Source organism: Etheostoma spectabile, chromosome 9 (assembly GCF_008692095.1).
Source record: "Etheostoma spectabile isolate EspeVRDwgs_2016 chromosome 9, UIUC_Espe_1.0, whole genome shotgun sequence".
Taxonomy (NCBI): domain Eukaryota; kingdom Metazoa; phylum Chordata; class Actinopteri; order Perciformes; family Percidae; genus Etheostoma; species Etheostoma spectabile.
In genome coordinates this window covers 8,690,785-8,713,171 of record NC_045741.1, presented here as the reverse complement: position 1 = coordinate 8,713,171, position 22,387 = coordinate 8,690,785, and the positions used below count along the sequence as shown (strand labels likewise).

Here is a 22,387-nt window from a genome sequence, read left to right as displayed (position 1 = left end):
TGCTTTTTTATGTTTTTGGTGTTTTTTCCAAAGTTTTGTGGTATTTTTAAAGTTGATATTTTCAGCGCTTATTTTTATGGCCCATTTTTTTGTGACCAACAAAAACAAATATTTTTTTAAAACTGCAAATGGGTTAATTTGACCCAAGGACTACATGAGGGTTAAAAATGTACTCGAAAGTAACGCATTAGTTACTTTCTGAAGTAACTAGTTAAGTTAATTTTTAACTGAGTAACTAATTGAGTTACTTTTTGGAAGAAGTAACTAGTAACTAATTACTTTTTAAATGTAACTTGACCAACACTGATAATGAGACATAAGCACATCCTACAGTACAGTGTGTGGCATGAGTTGGTCCGTCCATCCTTCACTTCAAATCTTACCACGACATCCATTCACTTTCTTCTCTGGAGCTTTGGACCAAACTTCTTTGGCAAATGAAGTTGCCCAGTTTTCATGGAACAGTAAAGGTAAAAAAAATGTTTATCATTCTTTGGGAAGATTGTGTGATACGAGCAAAAGCTCCAGAAGAGAACCCTAACCCTACCCCCTAACCCTAACACAATTTTGGTGAGAGGATTTTTTTTTAACAAAACTGTCTCCAACTAAAAATCTGTCTGTTTTGCCCAAAATGCATTCATGAGCACATGCTCTTCAGAGGAAGAACCCATAAGAATTTTGTGATTCAATGACCTTTTGCGTGTATTTCAACCCTAAATTATTTTTTTTATAAAGCAATGTGTCCTGTGTTAGTATTAGTTTAAGTGGTAGAGGGGGCATTACTGGCGTCGTGTGAGAAAGTCATCCTAATAACATTCTTTTCTAACTCTCCACAAGTCTATGGAGAAATCATAAATCCATAGAGCTCAACTTTAAATTCATGGTCTAAACATAGTCTGCTATACAACTGAAATATCTCTGCTCGTTATGTTCTCAAGCTTCTCTGAAAAATAACTATACATTACCAAATGAAGTGCAGCGTGAGATTATGACTCACACAGATGATATAAAAACTACCCTCTATTCCAGTGGATCTGTTTCATAACATCTGATACAGAACACTGGGGTTTCTGGGGCAGACAACTTCCTATCTACAGTGTTTCTGAAACAAGCCATAAAAACGTCAGTGCTTTACTTACTCTTAGTAGCAACCTGAAAGTGCATGTCAACCGTTAACTCTCTCTCTCTCATTCATGTTTGTTTTTAACCCTTCTGTTATCCTCGGATCAAATTTGACCCAATTTCAAAGTTTGTTCATCAGAAATTTGGGTTTCTTTCAAACAAATTACCCAAAAATAACACGGATGATTCTATACAATGCTCTTCGCAAAGAAATTGAAGGATCAGATCTGTACTTACATAGAATATTGGGTGTTTTATTACATTGTCTAGCATTTGAAGAAACAATGAAATGATTTCTAAAGACTACCCTGACTCAACTTGGACATTCTGGGATTATTGAATTCAGTGTAAAACTATTGATATTAAGTTGATTGGTTAGTGGTGAATCCAGTGAAAAAAAGCGCCAACAAAAACGGCAGAAACCTTGAAAAAGGTTAACCCGGGAGGACAACAGATTGCATGTTGACAGGAAGACAACACAAGGGTTAAACCAATCTTCTATATGCAAAACCTCGTGTATTTACCACTCTGATGAAAGCAGACTGCCATCCAATTTTTAATTAAAGGCAATATCAGAATATTAGTCCAACCAAAACACAAATGCACATGCTGTTTCTCACTCTCTCACGCGCGCACACACACACACACACACACACACACACACACACACACATACCCACACACAAAACAAAATCAAAAAACAAACTGTCAGAGGTGGATCGAGAACATGAAATGAAATTTTAGAGAGCCTTGGCATTCATGTGGTGGATGAAGTCCATTAATTCCAGCAAATGGCTTCTGGGTGGCTAATGAACAGTACATTTCATGCAATGTTCCCAATTCAAGGTCCAAGCATCAAAACTATCCACTGTTCCAGCACTGCTACTGCACTGATACCATCCAGGAGACGCTCAAGGGGAATACTTAAGTGTGAATGGACAAATACTATAAATGGAAGGATGGATGCGTGAAAAGAACAAATATGAGTTGGTTTAGTTGGACTTGTCATTGTCATCATTGTCATTAGATAACTCTGGAGACTTATATAAAAAAGACCTGTCAAAGAGATAAAAAAAAATGGGTTTCTTACATTGGAATGAAGAATTTCTGTGTCTTGAGGACAGGATAATTATTACAGTTAATCATCCTGTTAGTGGCTGTCACTGATGCTGTATGGGCTTTTGTTATGTCTGCGTATTTGTTCTTTGTATCTCATGTTCTTTTGTTTATCTGGTTATGTTTGTTGTATGCATTTGTCATTTTGTTTTGTCTAGCTACATTTGTTTTTCTTCCTCTCTGGTCCCTTAAAAGAGATCTTGATATTAATGCCTGATTAAAAAAAGGTTATAAATATATATGTAAAAGCCAAGCATCATGCCAATGTAGCATTGCTACAAAGTAAGTTGGACATGTTCTGGTTTTAAGGTTCTTGTATTAAGTCAGAACACGAATAAAGCCTGCTGTGCCTGGTTCCTTGTTTTTAAGTTTTGACGAATAAATAAACTCAATCTTCTATTAAAAAGGAATACTTTGACATGTTGGGGAAAAAAAAATTTGATTTCTGGAGGAGACATACATGAGAAGATTGATACACTCCTACACTCAGACATAATCTGTATTTCTCCTCTAAATCTGAGGTCTGGCAATCAGTCGGAGCCTCCTCTCCAACACCCGGGTTATTGTAAAAGGATAATGGCAATCAGAAGCAATTCATTCATTCATTCATTCATTTAGTCATTGTATAGTCCCCAATTTCCTGCCATAGCCCTTTACATTTAAGAATGAAGTTTGGAAGATTTTACCTGAATGTATTAACATTGTCTTTCCATCCAAAGGTTTGCATGAATGTTTCCTGTGAAATAGACATTCTTTTACACAATGGGTTGGTCTTTGATCGAGTATATTTAGGACCAGTTTAGCCAACAAACGCTAACTTTGAGCTGCAGAGCACTGTAAGCTACGTGTTGTTTACAGTGGGCTTTACAGTTCAATTTAGCCTACAGAAAATAAGAATCATACAACGCCAACAGTTAAGTTTAGAAAAAAGATTGTGGTTTGGATTAAAACACTCCCCGTACATGAACATACGTTTCCTGGGTAAAAATCTTCTGTTTACCCTGGGACTCAAACTCCGCTCCCGGGGTTAAAAACCATGTGTTTATCTTTCAAGAGTGCTCTTATACAGCAGTGGCAAATGTGGTGCATACAGCGAAAAATACATGAATTACATACGAATAACAGGGCTTTACTTTTCATAGCTATGTGTATGAATGGTTCATGGAAACAGCCTGAACAAATAAATAAAGGACAGTGTGATTGGAGTATCTACAACATCTGTAGAAGTAAAACACAGAGCATACTTTGAGTCAATGCAAGAGGGATCAAGTTTGAGAGATTATTAGAGACATTGTTACCTCATATCTCAGTCTCCGTACAACTCAGTGGCAGCCATGAATTGTTGCTTAAGACATTTTCTTAAACTCTGCAAACTACACTCACACTAGAAACCGTATCATAATGTGAATTAGGCTACAGTATCACCGATGTTTGAAGCTCCCTCGTGAATGAGGCAGAGCCACACTGAGTCAGCTTTTTGAATATGGAGTTGCACCTGTTGTCCACATCCCGTCCAATCGGTTGCCCTTGTCTCTCTCTATCTTCTTTCTTAAATAGTCATTTATTCATCATGTCTCGCAACAACATGTAACAACTTATACATAGTCTAAAAAGGTAAAGGGGCAGCCCAACTACATGAAGACAAAACATACGATTAGCCACCTGGGCAACAGTTAAAATGTGGTGGCAGTGTTTTTGACAGTGCTGAGCTTACAGTTAAATTGCATTTCTAATTTGCATGTGATTTTTCAAATAAAAGCACTAAGCATTATTAGCCCCTTCAGTTGTTATCAATAATTACTATCCAAATTGACTGAACATATTTGCTTACCAGCTGTGTTTGGGTTGCACTTTTCATAGCTATATTTTTGGAGCTGGTTCTTTTTTTTTTAAACTTACCAATCACAGCCTTGCTTCTCAGTGGAATAAAATAAAAGACCATTTTTTGTAGCGACAAGCATATCCATGCACTGCAGAGTGTGAATTTGCACAAATTGCATGAAATGTATGTTTTCTTTCTCAAATGGTTTAAACTGAATGAGAAGATATACAGTGAGAAGAAAAAAATTAGCACTGTATGTTTTCTCCAGCAGGATCAGTACCATGAAGACCAGACTAGGCTGCCTGTCCAAGAAATCGGACTCCTACAGCGACTTCTCCGAGTTTCTCCCTCCTGCCCACGAAACCACCACCAGGTGTCTGAAGTAAGTCTGTGCCTACTTTTGTGCAATGACAACATGTTTAACAAATGTAAACCCAAGCTTCTGTTTATGTTAAATGAGTCTCTAGACAACACACATGGCTTTTAATGTTCAACATTTTATGAAATTCTTTGGAAATGTTCAAACTCTAGAAGGAGCTGTGTTCTTTATAGACTTTAGTAGTTTAATGGGATTTCCAATGCAATGTTTTGCACTCCTGTTAGCCATGCCAACAACATACAGTAGATTAACATTTCAAAAGTTGTTTTTTTTGCTCTTGTCTTGACAATTAACCATCGCTAATGTATGCCAATTGAGAAACATTCTCTCAGTATGATATCATTGGCTTCAACTTAAGCTGCAATGCCATAATCAATATGATATATTAAGCACAACACTGTGTGCAAATGAGGCCAGTCATTAGGCTTATTAATGCCTTAATTTGCAAGAATTTCAAAGTCATGCTATCTATAATATTCAGATAGTAAATCAAAGCCTCATGACGTTTAAAACAATTCCCAGAAAATGTGTTTTTTCAAAAACAAAGTCACTCAAGAAGGTTCTCAAATACTTTAGAGAGAAACCTGTGTCATTTTTAAGTTTTTAATGTTGTTATTGAGCTTTTCTGTTCAAAATAATGTGTTTCATAAATAGCCTAGATGCAATCTGAAAGGTAGTGTGGTACAATGATGTTAATGTATCCCTGTAATTTCCAATAGAGTCTTTTATCCCATCAGAGCATTACAATTTGCAAGAAGGGTCAGCTTATTGTTCTTCTATGCCTTATCTTCCTTTGTGTCGACGTTCTGTAAATTACTTTACGGCCTGAATCCGATGACTGCTGTGAGCAGAGAATAAATCATGAGTCAAACTGAATACCCTTCAATAATACATCCAGTACCATCTTGTTTTAAAAATGAATAAAATCTGCTGGTGGTTAGCATGCTGAGGCAGTTTCCTTTGTCTCTCTCTGCATCAGAGTATCAACGGATGAGGTAGTTCGATGGTCAGAATCGTTTCATCATCTCCTCTCTCACAAATGTAAGTGCCCATTTTTTTTAACTTTTTAACAGTCCCCACTGCGCAAGTCACGTTCCGCCAGCATTAAGAAAATAAAAGCCACTGCAAAGTAGCTGTACAATAGTCCTATCCTGTTTATTTGATTCACTAGTTTTCACTAGTAGTCCATTTTCATTTCCTCATTGTTGCGTCCCCTGGAGCAGCCCAGTGTCATGGCAGTTTGTGAAATGGTCATGTTCGAAAAATAGTGACATGTACATGTAATAATCAAGAAAACCGTGACATGTACACAAATTAGCAAATCAAAATAATGTGATCATTTCACGAACTGGCGTGAGACCAGGGTTACTCTAAGCCCATCTTGTGTAATTCATTCATTTCTGTGTTGTGAGGGCTCCTTTCCACATAATGAGTCACATACTCGTCTGTGACCTTCCCCATGGACCAAACACACACTGGCACAGGCTCACTCACAAAAATCCATCTGCACAAACAGGCCGTGTGTTTATTTTCTAACCGCTAACAAGCTACGTGACGTAGATTCAGTGGCATTGCATTCACTGAGCTGACAAATTAAACGGCACAAGCACTTTTTTCAATTCACCAAAAACCACTAACTACACACCAAGGTTATTAGAGTTATGTATTTTTCATCATTCTTTATTTTTACTTCATTTTGACTTTTTGATTTCAAATTCAGTTTAAATTAGTTTTAAAAGCAGGTTTGCTCGTTTAGGTTAGTTTGTCTTTTTTGTAATATGGGTTATTTGTCAGGGGCTAGATTCAAAAAGGGGAGGGGTGGCGCAGTGGATATGACACATGCGTTTGGGGTGGGAGATCTGGGTTTTATTCCCACTGTGACACATCAACCAATGTGTCCCTGAGCAAGACATTTAACCCCTGGTTACTCCAGAGGTGTGCGGCCTCTGATATAGAGCAATTGTAACTCCCTTTGGATAAAAGAATTAGCCAAACAACATGTAATAATAATAATTTTAATAAAAAAGTAATGTGTAATACTAACTCAACAAAAATATCACACAATTTTAGAAATATGCATTCACAATGTATTCAACAATAACACGCTAACCCCTGCCTAGGTACGGTATGCTAACCCATGTCAGCTTGAAAGAGGTGGGCCGGGACACAGTTTGGTTGGACATGGGCATGGTATGCATCCGTGTCATCGCTGAACATGCCCGGTCTGGTTCTTACCTTACAGATGTAATGTAACCAGAGATGTATTTAACGGCGTAGGCGTGCTCGGGCCCTGAATGTCTTATTGCATTGTGAGTGCAGGCCAGCAGGGGAGGTTCAGGCCACTGGGCCAAGTGTGAGCTTGACTTAAGATGTGGTTCTCTTGGGATGATTGATATAAAAACTCTGTAACCCTTTCCAGGAAAACAAACAAAAACTAAACATCTTAGGCAGAAACTAATGTTTTTAGGTGGTTGGAATAAGAAACCATGGCTCAATAGGTGCCACAAGCAGAAACAGTACAAATACTGTATTTCACCAAGAAACGTGACCAATGAGATTCAAAGAGACAAAACAAATACGTTATATACATTTATGAGATGTTTAATGGTCTGACTTGATGATGATGATGATGATGATGATGATGATGATGATGATTAGACAAATTTGAAGTCCGGCCCAGATGCTGTTGAGAACTGGGAGATAAAGTCACAGTGTTTAAGGTTTAAAGGTACCCTTTTGCCGAGTTTTGAGGAGTTGGCCATTTTGTTTGGGTTAATTCCGTTAATACCGTGGTATTAGTATGAATACATGTAAATGCATCAAGCACACAGTTGACACTACACACCTTACTGCTGAATGCAAAAGGTGTCAATGCATCAACAAAGTGCATGCATCCATCGCTATCCCATGATCAGAGGTTGGTGTTGGTAGTGTGCTAGCTAAAGGTAGGGCAGACAACTAGCACATGTGTTAGGAAGAAGAAACACGTTCAGCTAGGGATGCAACTAACTATTGTTTTCATTATCAATACACCAACACCCTTTTATTTTATTTGGTTATAGGATGTCAGAAAATAGTTAATAAAATGCCCAGTGTAATTTTAGAAGTCTTGCTTTGTCTAATCCACAATACAAAACTGAAATTTACTATAACGTTGTGATAGCAATGAATGTCCAATACCTTCAAGTCATTGCCAAATAACAAAGCTAATTAAGACAGCTCCATACAACTCTCCCTGTCTTTCTTATGTTTCTTGTATGTTCAAAAGATTGTGGCGTCCGGTGAATTTCCCGTGTAGAAACTCGAGTGACGATAATCAACTCTTCTGCAGAGTCCATCATGTTAAGTTAATCCTCTGTGTCCTTCTTGGCTGTTTGAAATTGCGTGGAGGAGGGGTAGGTGCGCAATCATGGAAGGCTGTATCATGTGGACGCGCCAAGTGTTGTTGTCGTTACTAGAAACTACGCACTATAGCTTCAATGATATCAAATTTACAGAAAACGACAGCAAGCTGTAGGTAGCGGGTGTTTGTTGGGTGTTTTGTTGTGCCTTTGTTTGAGGAATTCTTTCAATTATAAATCAATTATCAAAACGTTTTTTCTTTAAATTGAGTAATAAAAATGAAAAGTCCACAGGGTTTTTTTCAGGATTTTAATTATTTCTCCACAGAACCAATCGCTGCAAGTGTTTTTAAAATATTTGTTTGAGTATTAGATTTTAGAAGTGACTCAATCACCATCATTAGAGATGGGACTGCAAAGTCCATGCTTCTCCCTTGTTCCCTGTTAATTCAAATTTCTTTTAATTGATGTGTCTGTTATTTCTGACGGCCCCAACTGTGTATTTTCTGTGGAATTGTTTTAATGACACCTGGGGGTATTAAGTGACTTAAGCAGAAAAAACAAAAAAAAAAGTCTTTAGTTTTGTCATCAATCCCAGTTATGTTTCAAAGCGTTGGTCTGAGCCTGCAAAAAATAGAATGCACCACTTTTCACACAGGTCTGTCATCGATGTGATTGTAATGACCAAATCAAACCCTGTGCTAACAAAAGGGACCAGAAACATCCAACCTAGACTGAAATAAATCTGTAAACACTTTGCACTTACATGAAAATTATCTGTTTTCTACAGATTGGGGTTGTGACATAACACCTTTTGGCTGACACGTAACTTATGGAGCGCTTATGTCATCCATGGAAAACATAAAGTTAGTTAGAAATCCAACAATAGAGCCCTCCCCAGGCAGAGGAAGTGTGATACAGCTGTGTATCCTGTTTCAATTGACCAAGCATTAGAGAGGTCAACTACAACATGTACATGGACACACACACACGTTCATTGCAAGTAATATCAAAGCAATAGGGACACAGTACTGAATGTTCCTTCAGACGACATTTCATTCACTTTGATTTCATTTAAAAGGCGGGATAATTAATTACAATTAGACCTGAATGCATTCTAGCGTCATTCTCCAGTGTGTAAAACTGATTATATGTTTGATTGGGGCCTGACCTGTGCCTGTTACATGTCTTGTTAGCACAAGAACATTTGCCCAACCCAGAAGTGAGCCCTGAGGACTAAGGACTAAAGACTCACAGACTTCATTGATCTCAGGTGCTAAGTGAGTGAGTGAGTGTGTGAGGACACATGGGCTCAGACAGGTATAAAGGCGATTGGGACAGCACTTCACGAGATCACATTGCCTTGGCGACGTTTAATAAGAAAGACAGGTGCTGACACTTGCTGGTTTGGGTATTTTCATTTTAAATTTGTTGCTTTCCACACAGCCGAGGCCTAGGAGACGGATGCCTGATTCCAAAAAATGTGTTTACAAGTTTGACAACAGGTCTGTTCCCTTCCATGGTCGTGTGTCACGCTGTTGGTTACCTTTGTAATATCCCGATAACCCTATGGTCTTCTCAATAAACGTCCCAATCCTTTGAACTGTGGGTAATTCCCTTTGGTGAAGTCTGCATTGATGCAGGCTCACGGAAATGGCTCGGTAAGCGTGTACTCAAACCCTTTGAAATTTGACATTGGGAAAACCCTAAGCTCTTGCGAATTTTGCGAGAACGCGCACCAAAGTCTGTGAGTCCGTGAGTCCAGACTTTGGGATTGGGCCAATGTGTGAGGTTGACAAACAGCAGTGGTTTGCTATTGCTTATTTTATCAGGGATACAGTTTGTCCTTTAGTGATGTTGTTAGCCAGAGGGACCACTAATAAAAATGTCATTTATAAAACTTAGCATAGCAGGACTGTTCAAAGCTCAACAACAATACATTTTTTTAATAATACCTTGGATGGCCCCAGACTGCCGCATGGATCTCCACTGATTGTTTCAGCCCCAGCTGCCGTGCATTGTCCGTATTGCTCCCAGCTGCTCCTAATTGCTCTGGTGTATTTAAGCTTGAGTCAGTCTGGGAAGCCTGCTGTCAATTCATCAAGGTCCCCTGTTGCACTGATTTAGAGTATCTAAGCTAACAGCGCTGAGGCTGTGCTCTTTTTAAAAATCTTTTCATTTTATTGGGTTACACATACACGAATAATCAAAAGATGTGATGGAGAGCTGCAAAAAACATCAAGTGCTTAATTTGGGTACTCCCCAATGCTTAATTCAATTCAAATAGAAAGAAACTAAAATACTAAAGTGAGGAAAAAATCTAAAACTAAAATTGCACACAATATCAAATCAACAGAGAAGAAATAACTAAAGGTTAAAGAATATTAGCAATTACATGGGTTGATTACAAAGACATTCAATAGGGAAACTGATGCACAGACAAGCAGTTTTCTTAAATTCTACAGGTGTTAGCTTTGAAAACTCTGATGGCCAAGCAGTCCATAGAAATGAAACTCTGTAATTTAAACTGAATTGAAGTTGAGAAGGTTTTCTGTGGTAAAAATGCTTTGTTTTGGGTGCCAATGCAGATTAATAGGATACTTTGGAACATCTGCCCCTTCTCCAAATTCTTATGCAATGAATTTCACAACTAACGTAAAGATGTTTGCACTGAAGTTTCAAGTTGATGTTTCCTGTTAATACACAACAATTAAAAAAGCAGTCATGTCACTCTAAATATTGGGTCTCAGACTCCCTCTAAATTCCCCTCCCCTCTTTTGGTAAATTTGTATAAAAATAAATTACAAGTGCAACCAAACTAAATGAGTATCTACAACATGAGACATGCCATGGTCAAAATAATGGGGAAAAGTTTTAACAACATAAATAATAACAAAATAAGGTCACATAAATTTGTGGAAGACAGAAAGTCACCCCAGCCGAGGTCTGTGCTCTCACAACGTTCACAAAGTGTGTCTATTAAGCAGAAAATCCTTTTAAATGCTTTCTAAAAGGTTCAAGTAGACCACTGCCTTCAAAGTCTTCTTTCCTTTTGTGTTACCACGGTTACTTGGGGACTTATTCAAACAAAAGCCCAGTGTGTGTTTGTGTGTAGCCCTGTGCCCAAAGTGTGTGCGTGTTTGTTTATCTGTGAGAAATATTGTTGAATATGCACAGATGGACCATCCCCTCTGCTTAGCCCGGCTTTATTAGGTAAACAGCAGAAATGAGAAGCATGGAAATAACATGTCAACGTGACACAGGCCCACAGAAAAACATGCCCTTCCTCTGTGTTATCGGGGGGGGGGGGAACACAGTAATTGATCACTTATCTTGACTGAAGACGGCAAAAAAAATATCTCTTTGTGGGAGTATTTTGTTCTGATTTGTTTGTGTTCTATTCACAAGAGTTGTTTGCCGCTTCTGGGAACAAGAGTGCGTACTCTGGGGGGAGGGAAATATCAACACAGGGTGAAGGGTATTATCACATGATCAAGATACTCCATGTCGAAATAGAAAAACATCCAGCATCCTGCCTTACAGGAATAGGTGCTACGCTGCAGTATCAATCATGTCTGTGAAGTGTTTTTTGTTGGTTTTACCTCCTCCACTTACCATCTGATTCATTTGTCCTTTCCAGTTGGCCTGGCAGCCTTTCGGACATATCTCAAGACGGAGTTCAGTGACGAGAATATCGAGTTTTGGATGGCCTGCGAGGAGTACAAAAAAATCAAAAGCTCCACCAAGCTTGTGTCAAAAGCAAACAAAATCTTTCAAGAGTTCATTGATATTCAGGCGCCCAGAGAGGTGTGTGTGTGTGTGTGTGTGTGTGTGTGTGTGTGTGTGTGTGTGTGTGTGGTGTGTTGTGTGTGTGTGTGTTGTGTGGTGTGTGTGTGGTGTGTGTTGGGTGTGTGTGGTGTGTGTGTGTGTGTGTGTGTGATCTGAAGTTTATGTGTACGTACCTGTAATGATCAATCAGAGATATGTAGAAGAAATTGAATTACCTAACAGTTTTAGTCTGATCTTATCCTAATGTCCTCTTTCCTGTTAACTGAAGTTTCTAGTTTTACCTGATCAACAAACTGTGTGTTCTGATTTAAATAGGTCTGTTTGCCTTTTATCTTGCTTGGTGTTTAAAATGCAGCACTTCACTTTGATCACCGAGTGAGAACTTTTGTTTTAAGGACATGCTGGGTCCTACATAGATTCCCAGCTTAATAATAAAAGAACCTTTGATTAGTTGGGGCAGACCGTGTTGAGTCTATGCAAATCTACTCAGACAGACTTGTAGTTGAACGTCTTCTCAGCTTTTGTTTGTTCCGTTGTTTCCTGTGAACGTGGCCAAAAACTCCTTCTGGATGTAATGGGTCGTCCCACACACAGAGTAAGCCAGGCAGACACACTGCTGACAGCTGGCAGATGGACGCTAAAGCAGTTCCAGTAAAGTGGCTGCATGTGTCCACGAGAATGCACAGAACACCATGGTGTCTAGAGCTGTCCGCGGAACACTGACTGTACGCCCGAGTCTCCCAAAGGGTTGATCTGGGACTCTGCGGCCTGCTTGTCTGTGACTGTAAACACTCGCCGTTTTGGCGAAGTTTCAGATCAAGGTTTAAGACCATGTTTATTTGCTGAGAAATACACGCTTGATGGGGTTTTTTGCCTCCAACGCCACCTTCCAGACAGCTAACCCTAACCCTAAAAATGATCATTGCTGAACTGCTTAGAAGGAGACATTGTGGGCAAAAAAACACCAAAAGACACAATTCATTCTTTAGAAGAGTGACAAATTTACATTAATTTACTTTTGACATACGCTCATTAGGGTTAGGTGCTCTATAAAAATCCAATGTCACTTTTTTAATTAAATCTAATCAATCAGTTACTTGGCTAATGTGATGAACCCACCACCAGCTTGTTCGTTAGTCTCATTTCCTGTTTTAGTTTGCTGACTAAGCAACATCACCTGACCTAAACCTCAAGATAGGTTATTTGTCATTGCCTTCCCAAATTAACCAAATGTGTCATTGTTACGGTTAAGGTTTGGTGAACATTTTCCAGCCAAACTAAAATGTCTAGCCTATGGAACAATTATGGTCAAGTGAAGCATGCAGAACAATTGCCATATTATTTAATATATATGAGTGACCTAACCCTTTTAAACAATGTTTATTTGCTCTCCTTATCCTGGCAGGTAAACATTGACTACCGCACTAGGGAAAAGACCAAGCAGAGCCTGGAGGATCCATCCCCAACAAGCCTCAATGAAGTCCAAGCTAAAGTCTACGGTCTCATGGAGAAAGACTCGTACCCACGATTCCTCAGGTCCAAGATGTACGAGGACATAGTCAAAAGGGCGCAAGAACAAGGCCAGCGGAGGTCTGTTTGACTGAATTTGATGAAGACCACAGCCGACACCAAACTGGACCTACACTGTAAATCACTGAGTAATCCTTTTGACATCATCTCTGAATACTGTGACTCTGCAAGGATGGTGCGACATGCTTGACTGTTTCCTTTTGTCTACACCAGCTCCATGCATGCAATCCCTGTAGAAAAGACGTGTCTTGGTGGACTGCACTGTACAGTATAGAGAAGATTTGATGAGAATAAGCTAATTGTTTTAACTCTACTCAGTGCTGGGCGATATGTTTTAAAATATTGTCACAACAAAGAATTACCACATCGATAACGATATTTATCACTATATACCAGGGCTGTAACTATACACTAAACGATTCGGTTTACGTTTTTTGACCCATGATTCGATACAAACCTTGATTCCTTTTTCTTTCTTTTTGGCGGGGGGGGGTCGCAATACATTTTTTTTCTGCCACATGGCATTGTTTTGTCATTGATTACATCCCAGTTTGCAGCACGGTCATGTAACAGATACCTTATTTATTGATATAAATTGATTTCAATGTTGATCGATCCAACACAAAGATTCTATTGCACATAAAATTCTAAAATCGTTTTAGTGGTTCATTAACTCATTGGAATGAGACATAAGAATATTGGTAACAATTCCCCTCCAAACCTGTAGGTGGAACAAAGAGGAAAAGTGCTTTGGTGCCCACTGTTAAGGTGCTGATTGATAAGTAGCTAATGTAATTCTTGGTGGGTAACGTAAGATCCCGTCACCGTCCAACACGCTCATTTATTTTTAGTATGATTGTTTTGACTATGGTTAACAACTTTGGGCTAGCTAACCCACAAATTCACCAGTAACATTAACTGTATAGCTAGATAGACAACCAATCTAATGGTAATTTAGCTAGCTAGCACACCTGTCTTCTGCCTCAGTCTCAGGGTGTGTCGCGATTCTGGCTTCTCCCACTGCGATACAGGTTGGTGGAGCTGAGTGTCGCGATTTTGGTTTTATTTTCCATGTTGTTACAGCCCTACTGTATACACAACTTCAGAAGAAATCAGCCATATACAGATATCATGTCATATACTGTATACTGATTTTAAAAAAAAAAGCAAGAACTACTAAATAAAACAACAACTTAAGTGCTTGTAAATCATTTTCTGTAATTCTAAATATTTATTTTGAGTTAAAGCTGCTAAATATGAACTAACCCTAACCCCTAACCCTATGGACTGAAACGTCAAACTATTTTCAAACTCAAGATAGTAACCATATAGTATTAAAAACTAAACATATAGTATATAACACAATAGATACAAATTATAATGTTCAGTTTAAAACAAACCAGAAGGTCCTACATTGAAACATTTCAATGCCCTAGTTTTATTTTGAAGCACTTTATAGTCAAACAGATGTTAGTAGTCTTTTGTTGGGGCATGACCAATACATTTAATACCACAGATTCTTCAAATAATCAAGAAAGAAGTCTATTGGGATAAATACCGTTATTGTTTTATCGCCCAGAACTACCTCTGCTTATCTTCAGTTCTTGTGAAATAGACACCTTCGTAAGCAGGTGACTAGACCTGTTGTGGTAGTTTGTGTGTTTACAACAAATGATGAACACTTAAAGGGATATTTCACCGTTCAAAAGAGGAATAAATCTTTAAATTGGGTCACTTATGTAGTAGAAATGTGAATTTCTTTTTGGAAATTGGTGCTTTCTAGGGCAAGAAAAGCCCAAAAATGTATTTTTGGTTCATGTGGATGAAAGACACCAAATCCCAGAATGCACTCGCTTCGCTGCTCTATGAGTCCACTCCTAAGCCACGCCTACCATTTACAGACACATGTTTACAGACAGTGAGGCATTCAACTCAACTCAAGTGTGGTCCATAGCGTTAGCTTTCCACCTAGCTGGAACTCCTGCCCTAGAGGATGTCCCCTTACCCGGGGGAGCATTGGGGGGTTGGTCTACGTAAGCATGCATAGTGTGTTGAGTAGTCCGTCTGTAATAAAGTTCCCTGCACATTCTCCAATCTGTACCTATGTATCCCATTGTAACACATGTGCGGTCGTTTGAATGCACATAATTGTTGATAGCTGACTCAATGGGCAGGTTGAAAACATGTGGCTCTAGCTGGCTTGTAGTCTACAGCCTCTGGGCAAAAATGCCTCCGCTGACTCCAAATGGTGTTTTTTTTTTTTTTTTTTTGCGTCATACGAGGCTTTTTTCCAGACACAATACGGAAAAATCGATTCAAAAATACTATCGGGTTTTTGTACTGATACAAAGTGCCCATATTATACTCATTTAAGGTTCATACTTGTATTTTGAGGTTGTACCAGAATGTCGTTGTGGTGGTTGTACCGCAGTTGTTTAGCTACAGAGTGAGACATCTCACTTCTATACTATCTTTGTTGAGTTTCACATGTGCAGTAGCTAGGTAAGATCACATCAGCTAGATAACTCTTTCTCCAATTTGGTCAGTCCAAGGCAGGATTAGCTGGGAGACGTCTTCTAGACGAGGGACACTTGTGGAATACCTGCAGAACAGGGACAGGAAGTAGTTCTTTTGGAGATTATGGTGAACTAGTGTGTGTTGTAGCAGTGTTTTGCCATTAAGAAAAAGCTAGCATGGTACGGTTAGCCACCTTGTATCGGCTAGTGATGTAGAAAGCCGAGCAGATGTTGAACAGCTCACCCGGAAACTGAAGGCGGAGGACATTCAGAAACCGTATCTCACTCAAAACAGCATGGATGGTTTTTTTTCCAACTTTTTATGTGTGTGGAAGCACCAGAGACACAAAATAACACCCCAAATCCCAGAAAAGTGTTTTTTTCGTAATATGGGCACTTTTCAGCCTTTATTTTGACAGGACAGAATAAGACATGGAAGGGGGGTGGGGGAAGAGAGAAAGAGAGGGAATGACATGCAGCAAAGGGCCGTAGGTCGGAGTCAAACCCGGGCCCGCTGCATCGAGGAGTAAACCTCTGTGCATACTGTATATGGTCGCCCGCTCTACCAACTGTAGTGTCCAACAATAATATGGACACTTTAATGCTAATCGGTGAAGTACCCCTTTAATATCTGAAACTGTGCCAAAGTAGATTGCACCTATATATTGATACATATACATATTCCGGTGTATTGTACACTTTAGCATGTATGGAATTACATGTGGAGTATGTGTGTTTAATTTTTTTTTCCTTTAAAAAAAAATAGTGCTTTCATTTCTCTTGAATCTGTTCTGTATACCAATGTATACAGTGCATGGACCAATCCTCCCTTGCCAGGCATTATTCTATAGCAATGTATTATCATTCATATATGTTTAATTAGATTTGGATTTAAGCCATGTCATCACACTAAAATACCATACAGAAAATGTTTCATTGCATGATCAAAATTGGTACACAAAAATGGAAATTGCTGTTTTGTTATTACAAAACTAATCTGATGAAATGTACAGCATACTCAGCATTAGGTCATTCATTAAACTGAACTCTGGCCATCTGCCAGCAGTGACTTGAATGGCCGACCCCCATGGAATCTGTTCTGCATGATACATATCCTTTAACTTGATCAGTATTTTATGATAAGGACTGCCAAAATAAGTCTGTACATGACAACGTGTTTGAAATGTGCTCCCTCAGCATTTGCTCTTACTTTAAATAAGATAAGACTTCAAGGGAGACAAATATAATTTCTCTTTTGCATGTGTACTGTGAAGGCCAAACTCTTGTGTTTCTCAACAAATCTGGCTCAACAACATAACACCCTATATGCTATGTCACTGTGCTCCACATGAATGTAACTTCCCCCTTATATTTTGTGATTAAAAACTAATCTGCATCTATATTTTGTGCTCTGTGTGACTTAATTATCATAATACCAAAAGGGTATTAGCGTTATGAAAATGCATTCATCCACTGATGAGACAGACTGACCTAGATTCCGATGCCATTTTATAACCAGACAAGAAGGGGAAAAAAACTCTAATACATGAAAACCCAGCCCTCAATCTGGGGTGATTCATCCTTCTATTCCATTTTTGAAGAAGAGAATGAAGATTGGAATGTCTGGTTTCTATTTACCATTATATTGGAAGAATTAACAGGCATGAAATGTTATAGAAAATAAAATAGCTGGCTCATGAGCAACAAAGTCTGTTAATTGCTAAGGAAATGGAAGAGAACTTTGCTCAACAAACCTTTCACATTTACTTTTACTGTATTTTTCACATTTCATCACATACAAGGTCTAAAGTTGCACCTGCTCAACGATGAGTCACAGAAAGTAAAGAATGGAACAGAATTCAATCAAACATGCATGCATTATTTCTACTGTCTAGATAAGATCTTCAACAGGGGGCTCTCAGGGTTGCTGCAGTGGGTTCACCAAATTACTACTTTTTGAAAATTTCAACACAAATTCAACATATCAGCAAATATACATCAGCCTATTTGTAAAAAAACAAACAAAAAAAACATTAATCATAGGCTTACTGGCCTATAGGTAAGGTGGTCACTAAGGCAGCCATCCACACATACAGTTAATCCTAAGGATTCACTAGTCATGTTTCCATCTAATTGTCAACCAATTTTTTTTCAAAGATTATTTTTTGGGGCTTCCACTTTTAATTGTTTTAACAGGACAGCTATGTGAGAAAGGCATGCATGGTCACAGGTCAGATTTGAACCCTAGACCTCTGCATCGAGGCACACATCTCAAAGTACATGTGAGCTTGCTCGACCCACTGATCCAAGTCCCCAAATTTTAAGGAAACCTTTAAAATGAAGGAAAAAAAGTGTGAATTAGAAGCATTTCCATCAACTGGTTTACAACGAATAAACTAGAGCACGCAAAGCATTGTTTTGTCACAAGTTGACGTTACGCGTGGTTGCAGATTGCAAAGCGGCTTGCTAAATTAAAGAGTTTAGAAGCTAAGTTCTTTGGCTAAATGGAGAGAGGTAGCATTGTACAAGTTGGCCATCTGTTCAGAATACAGGCTTGTAGCAGAGACATTTGACAAAATGTGCTGATGGAAACATGATTACTGTGCCACATTTGTTTATCATTTAATTAAAGATTTATAAAATCATGCCGACAATTACTATTTCAATAGCTTCGGATTCTATGCACTAAAAAGATACGTATTTAGACTTTAGACCGTGCAAACGTTATTGTATTACCAGTTTAATATGCAACTTAATAGTGTACCATAAAGGTGGCAGAGGGTCCCTGATCCTTCTCTCTCACTTAAGGACTTAAAACTTAACTTAGTCACAATTCATTATTTATTCAGCAAACAAGGTTTCCATCGTTTATCGCATAAGCCGTATATCAATCAAGATAAAATCTGATGAGAACAAACATATTTCCTTTGAGTCCATTTTTTATGAAATTCCATCAAATTTTACTGTTTCCATAAGGCATTTTTCATTCGATATCACTTAATTTGGATGAAAATTTGTGGATGAAAACATAACTACATGATTTGTTTTTTTCAATTGTAATTCAGTAGTCAATCCAGGCTGTTTCAACATGCTGTATTGCCATCTGGGTATAATACGCACAAAGAGCAGTGCTTCATAAAAACACAATTTTTAACAAATCTCCACATATCTCTATTGGTACTGTATGTCATGTCCTTATTAAACCAAATTCCCATCGGATTGGATGTCCACTTGTGTGTGACCTTATTTTCAGTCCCAAACAACAGTCTCTGAGAATAATAAAAGTGCCTGCTGCTCCCTGGTATTGACATTACCAATTGTTTGTGTTGATCTCCAAGGCCGCAGGTACATTCATACTGTGTGTATGTGATGATGAAGGGAGTCAAATATCAGTCCTGTTGTTGTCTGTACCCGAGATTTCGCGACTCCACAACTGGAGTACAGCGACAAAAAAAAACAAAGCCGTTCGGCATCAAGTTAATCATTGTCGGTAATTTCTCCGGGGCAAGCTCTGCTGGTAAAGGACCACCTACATGTCACAGTCATTCAACCGCTGGAGGGGGGGTTTTGTTGGAGAGAACATCATGGTTGTATTATATTCATGAACGTGAAATCTGGTTCAGCTCAGCCAGATAACCCTGCTACTCTCTAATTACACGCCACCTCTTTTAATACACACATTACACGACACACACACACACACACACACTTTTAAATGGTGTATTAATATTTCAGTCAAACTGGTACAATAATGGATCCCCAGGGGCTTACTGATGTGTGAGTGTAAAATGAAGAGCACACGTGACAGCACAGATTCACACAACACACATGTACACTTGATGTGGATTGACTTTGAAGAAGCTAAATGAAGTATCTTATAAAAAGTATCATGTTTGGTGCTTTATCCCAATGGCATTTGCGAAGAAAAAAAAAGTCAAATGTTCCTAGTTACCAGTGTTGATGGCAGGAACCCAAATACTGGATGTAAATATGTACAGAGGAAATGATTAAAACACTGGCGTCATAATGTTGAAAAGATCATGTGCTGATAACCCAGAAGTCATAAACAGATGAGACAGTAGCATATCACTAAGGAAACAAGGTACTAACACATTCTCTAATGCTGGCTTATCGTTGCCACGCGTCTGTTTGGTCACCCATTTCAAATGTTATCACTCCATTGAATGGGCTTTATCAGTGATTATCAGCCTCACATGGGTCACACCTACAGTAGTAGTAGGTTCTATTGACATGGTAACGGTCGCTGTTAGCATGGTCAGGACAACTTGGTGTCACTTTTTAACACTCGGGGAGACCCATTGGGGATTCAAACAACACAAAAAGTCACTTGGTTATAGGTTTCGGCAACAAAGCTACTCAGAAAAGATCATGGTTTGGGTTAAAATACTAATATACGTCAGTTAAGAACGTTACCTAACTTAAAAAAACGCCAATGTTGACTTTAGGTTTTACCGCCATTTTTGGTTGGGAAAACAATATCTGGACAAATATTACATGGACTGATGACATTCGGTACTTACATTCATGTTCTTCTCATGATCACTTGATCGAACAGCAGGTCAAAATGTCACTTATCTAGTGAAATGTCTATTTCTTAAATCTTTGTAATTGAAGGTTAGGAGTCTCAGATCTCCTAATGTTTCATATAGTGCCATCATCTGCTAAACATTTCTATTTGCCCATACATTGGTTAGGGGCCAAATACCTACGAAATGTATTAGCAAATGTTAGTATTCTCACACTTTAAGCTAATAATGTGAATATTGGCATGCTAATGTTAGTATATAGACATTTTGTTACAGATTCACAGCTACCACCTGTGCAGAATCCAGCTCACTATTGCTTGTGTGACTTCTGCTGTACTGTCTGAGGTTTAATTGCACACTGCACTACTTCTAATCACTATGGTTTCAACTCTTGAAATTTGAGAAGTAACAAAAGTAGGTGGTGTGACCACAAACAACTTACATAACTAAACAAATTAAGAATGGAGTGCTAACTCCAACAGAACATCAAAAGAAAAATCTCAACTACAGACAAGGTTTGAACATAAAGGGATTTCTGATATTAATTAGTGCAAAGAAACAGCATAGCAGTAATGAAAAACACATAATTTCACAGATTTATCACTTTAAACTTTAGGACAGTTTACATATTGTAGACCTGGCTGACCTTTGTCAAAGCAGTCTCCTGGGAGTGGTCCTGGATCACGGTGTTGCTGAGGGGGGAGCACACTCCAGTGGTTATTGTTTAACAGCCACATTGAGCATCTGGCTGGGCCTGCAGCAGGCTGCTCCTCTCCTCCCCAGAGGACGATCAGGCAGATGAGCAACCTGAGGCTCCTCCGTGCACACTGCCAGACGCAAAAACTTCCCAAATGTTGAGAGGCTCGGGGAACGACTGCCCAAGCACAAATCCATGTTGTGTTTGAATATAAGGTTACCAAAACTGCTATGTATCTTTCATAAATGTTTTGAACCCAAGACATTTTCTTAAGCTTGATCATTATTTCAGAGGAACATGAGTCCTAAAGACATTTTATTCTTTAAAGATACTTTTAAAATCTAGTCCAGATCGTGAAGCTTCCTTCCCTCACCCTCTACCCCAAGACTACGACTACGTTTTGAACTCAGTTTTTAAGATGGCATTTTTAGCAAACATTTGGATTCTTTTTACACTTCAGCCAAGGTATCATGATTACAGTATCATTATAACAACACATCATTACAAAGAAATCTTGCATAGGACCCTGCGATCAGTTTACCATCATGGTACCAATATATGAGCTGAGACCACTTTGAATTTGAGCTAGATTAACTATCCAGGCAAATCTAAATCTGTTTTCTGTCTTTACTGAAACAGCGTGTTTATGGAACTGCTCGGCCTAAAGGAATACTTTGGCATTTTTGGAAAATGCACTTATTCCCTTTCTGGCTGAGGTTTAAATGAGGAGAAGATTGAAACCCATCTTCTCCGTTGCAAAGGTAACAAAATCCTCCTTCCAGCACCTAAAGCTCACTAGTTAACAAGTTTACTGTTAATATGTTCAAAATCAGAAGTACATACAACAAGTTGTGGTTGTGCACTTTCTCCAGATTAAAGTAGATGATAGTCTAGTGAGACATGCGTTTCAATCTGTCCTCTGTCTTTTTTGCTTACTGATGCACTATTCTTTAAAACCGCTGCTCGGTTTTTAACTTGTTTACTATAGGGTTAAAATATGATTGTATTCTAGCTAAAACACTTGTTATGTATTGTGTTGCTGAGTCTGAGTAACAAATTCTGTTCCTTCATGTTTTTACCATGCTTGAATGACAATAAACCAAAATAAATAAATCTGAACCTAAATCTAGTCTGGTATATCAATTATAAATCTGTCTGAAGCCAACTCATCCATGGTCATGAGAACATGGAGCAAAGTGAAAGAATGCGGGAAAGCTTTGCCATCAGGGGCGGATTGGCCATCTGGCAAAATGCCGAGGGGCCGGACTAATTTTTTTGAAGATGGCCTGGTAAGGTATTTTTTAACATAGGCCTACAAATGAATTGTCTTTACCGGCCGACAGCGCATAGGACGGGGTTGTATTGCTTGCAAGATTTCACTATGGTTATGAAAATAATTATTATGTTACTAATAATATTGAATATTAAGCATTTGGCTAGTTGGCAACGTCCGGCTTGGTCCCAAGATGGGCCGACCAACCCAATCAGAGGTTACTCAAATTGGGGCATTCAGTCAAAATCATGCAGA

At 38.7% G+C, this 22,387-nt stretch overlaps 1 protein-coding gene across 2 annotated transcripts in view; it reads left to right on the top strand.

Moving 5' to 3' along the window:
• The window catches only part of rgs8 (regulator of G protein signaling 8), a 24,684-nt gene extending 11,216 nt beyond the window's left edge, over nucleotides 1–13,468 (top strand). Inside the window, exons 2-5 of one of the 2 annotated variants that reach the window (XM_032526496.1) lie at nucleotides 4,332–4,442; nucleotides 5,419–5,480; nucleotides 11,421–11,587; nucleotides 12,975–13,468. In XM_032526496.1, the coding sequence (XP_032382387.1) occupies nucleotides 4,342–4,442; nucleotides 5,419–5,480; nucleotides 11,421–11,587; nucleotides 12,975–13,169 (525 nt within the window). In that variant the 5' untranslated portion in view covers nucleotides 4,332–4,341 and the 3' untranslated portion in view covers nucleotides 13,170–13,468. Of the gene's footprint in view, nucleotides 1–4,328; nucleotides 4,443–5,418; nucleotides 5,481–11,420; nucleotides 11,588–12,974 lie in introns of both variants that reach the window. The other variant, XM_032526497.1, reaches the window with a different exon arrangement.
• The last annotated feature ends 8,919 nt before the right edge of the window (nucleotides 13,469–22,387 follow it).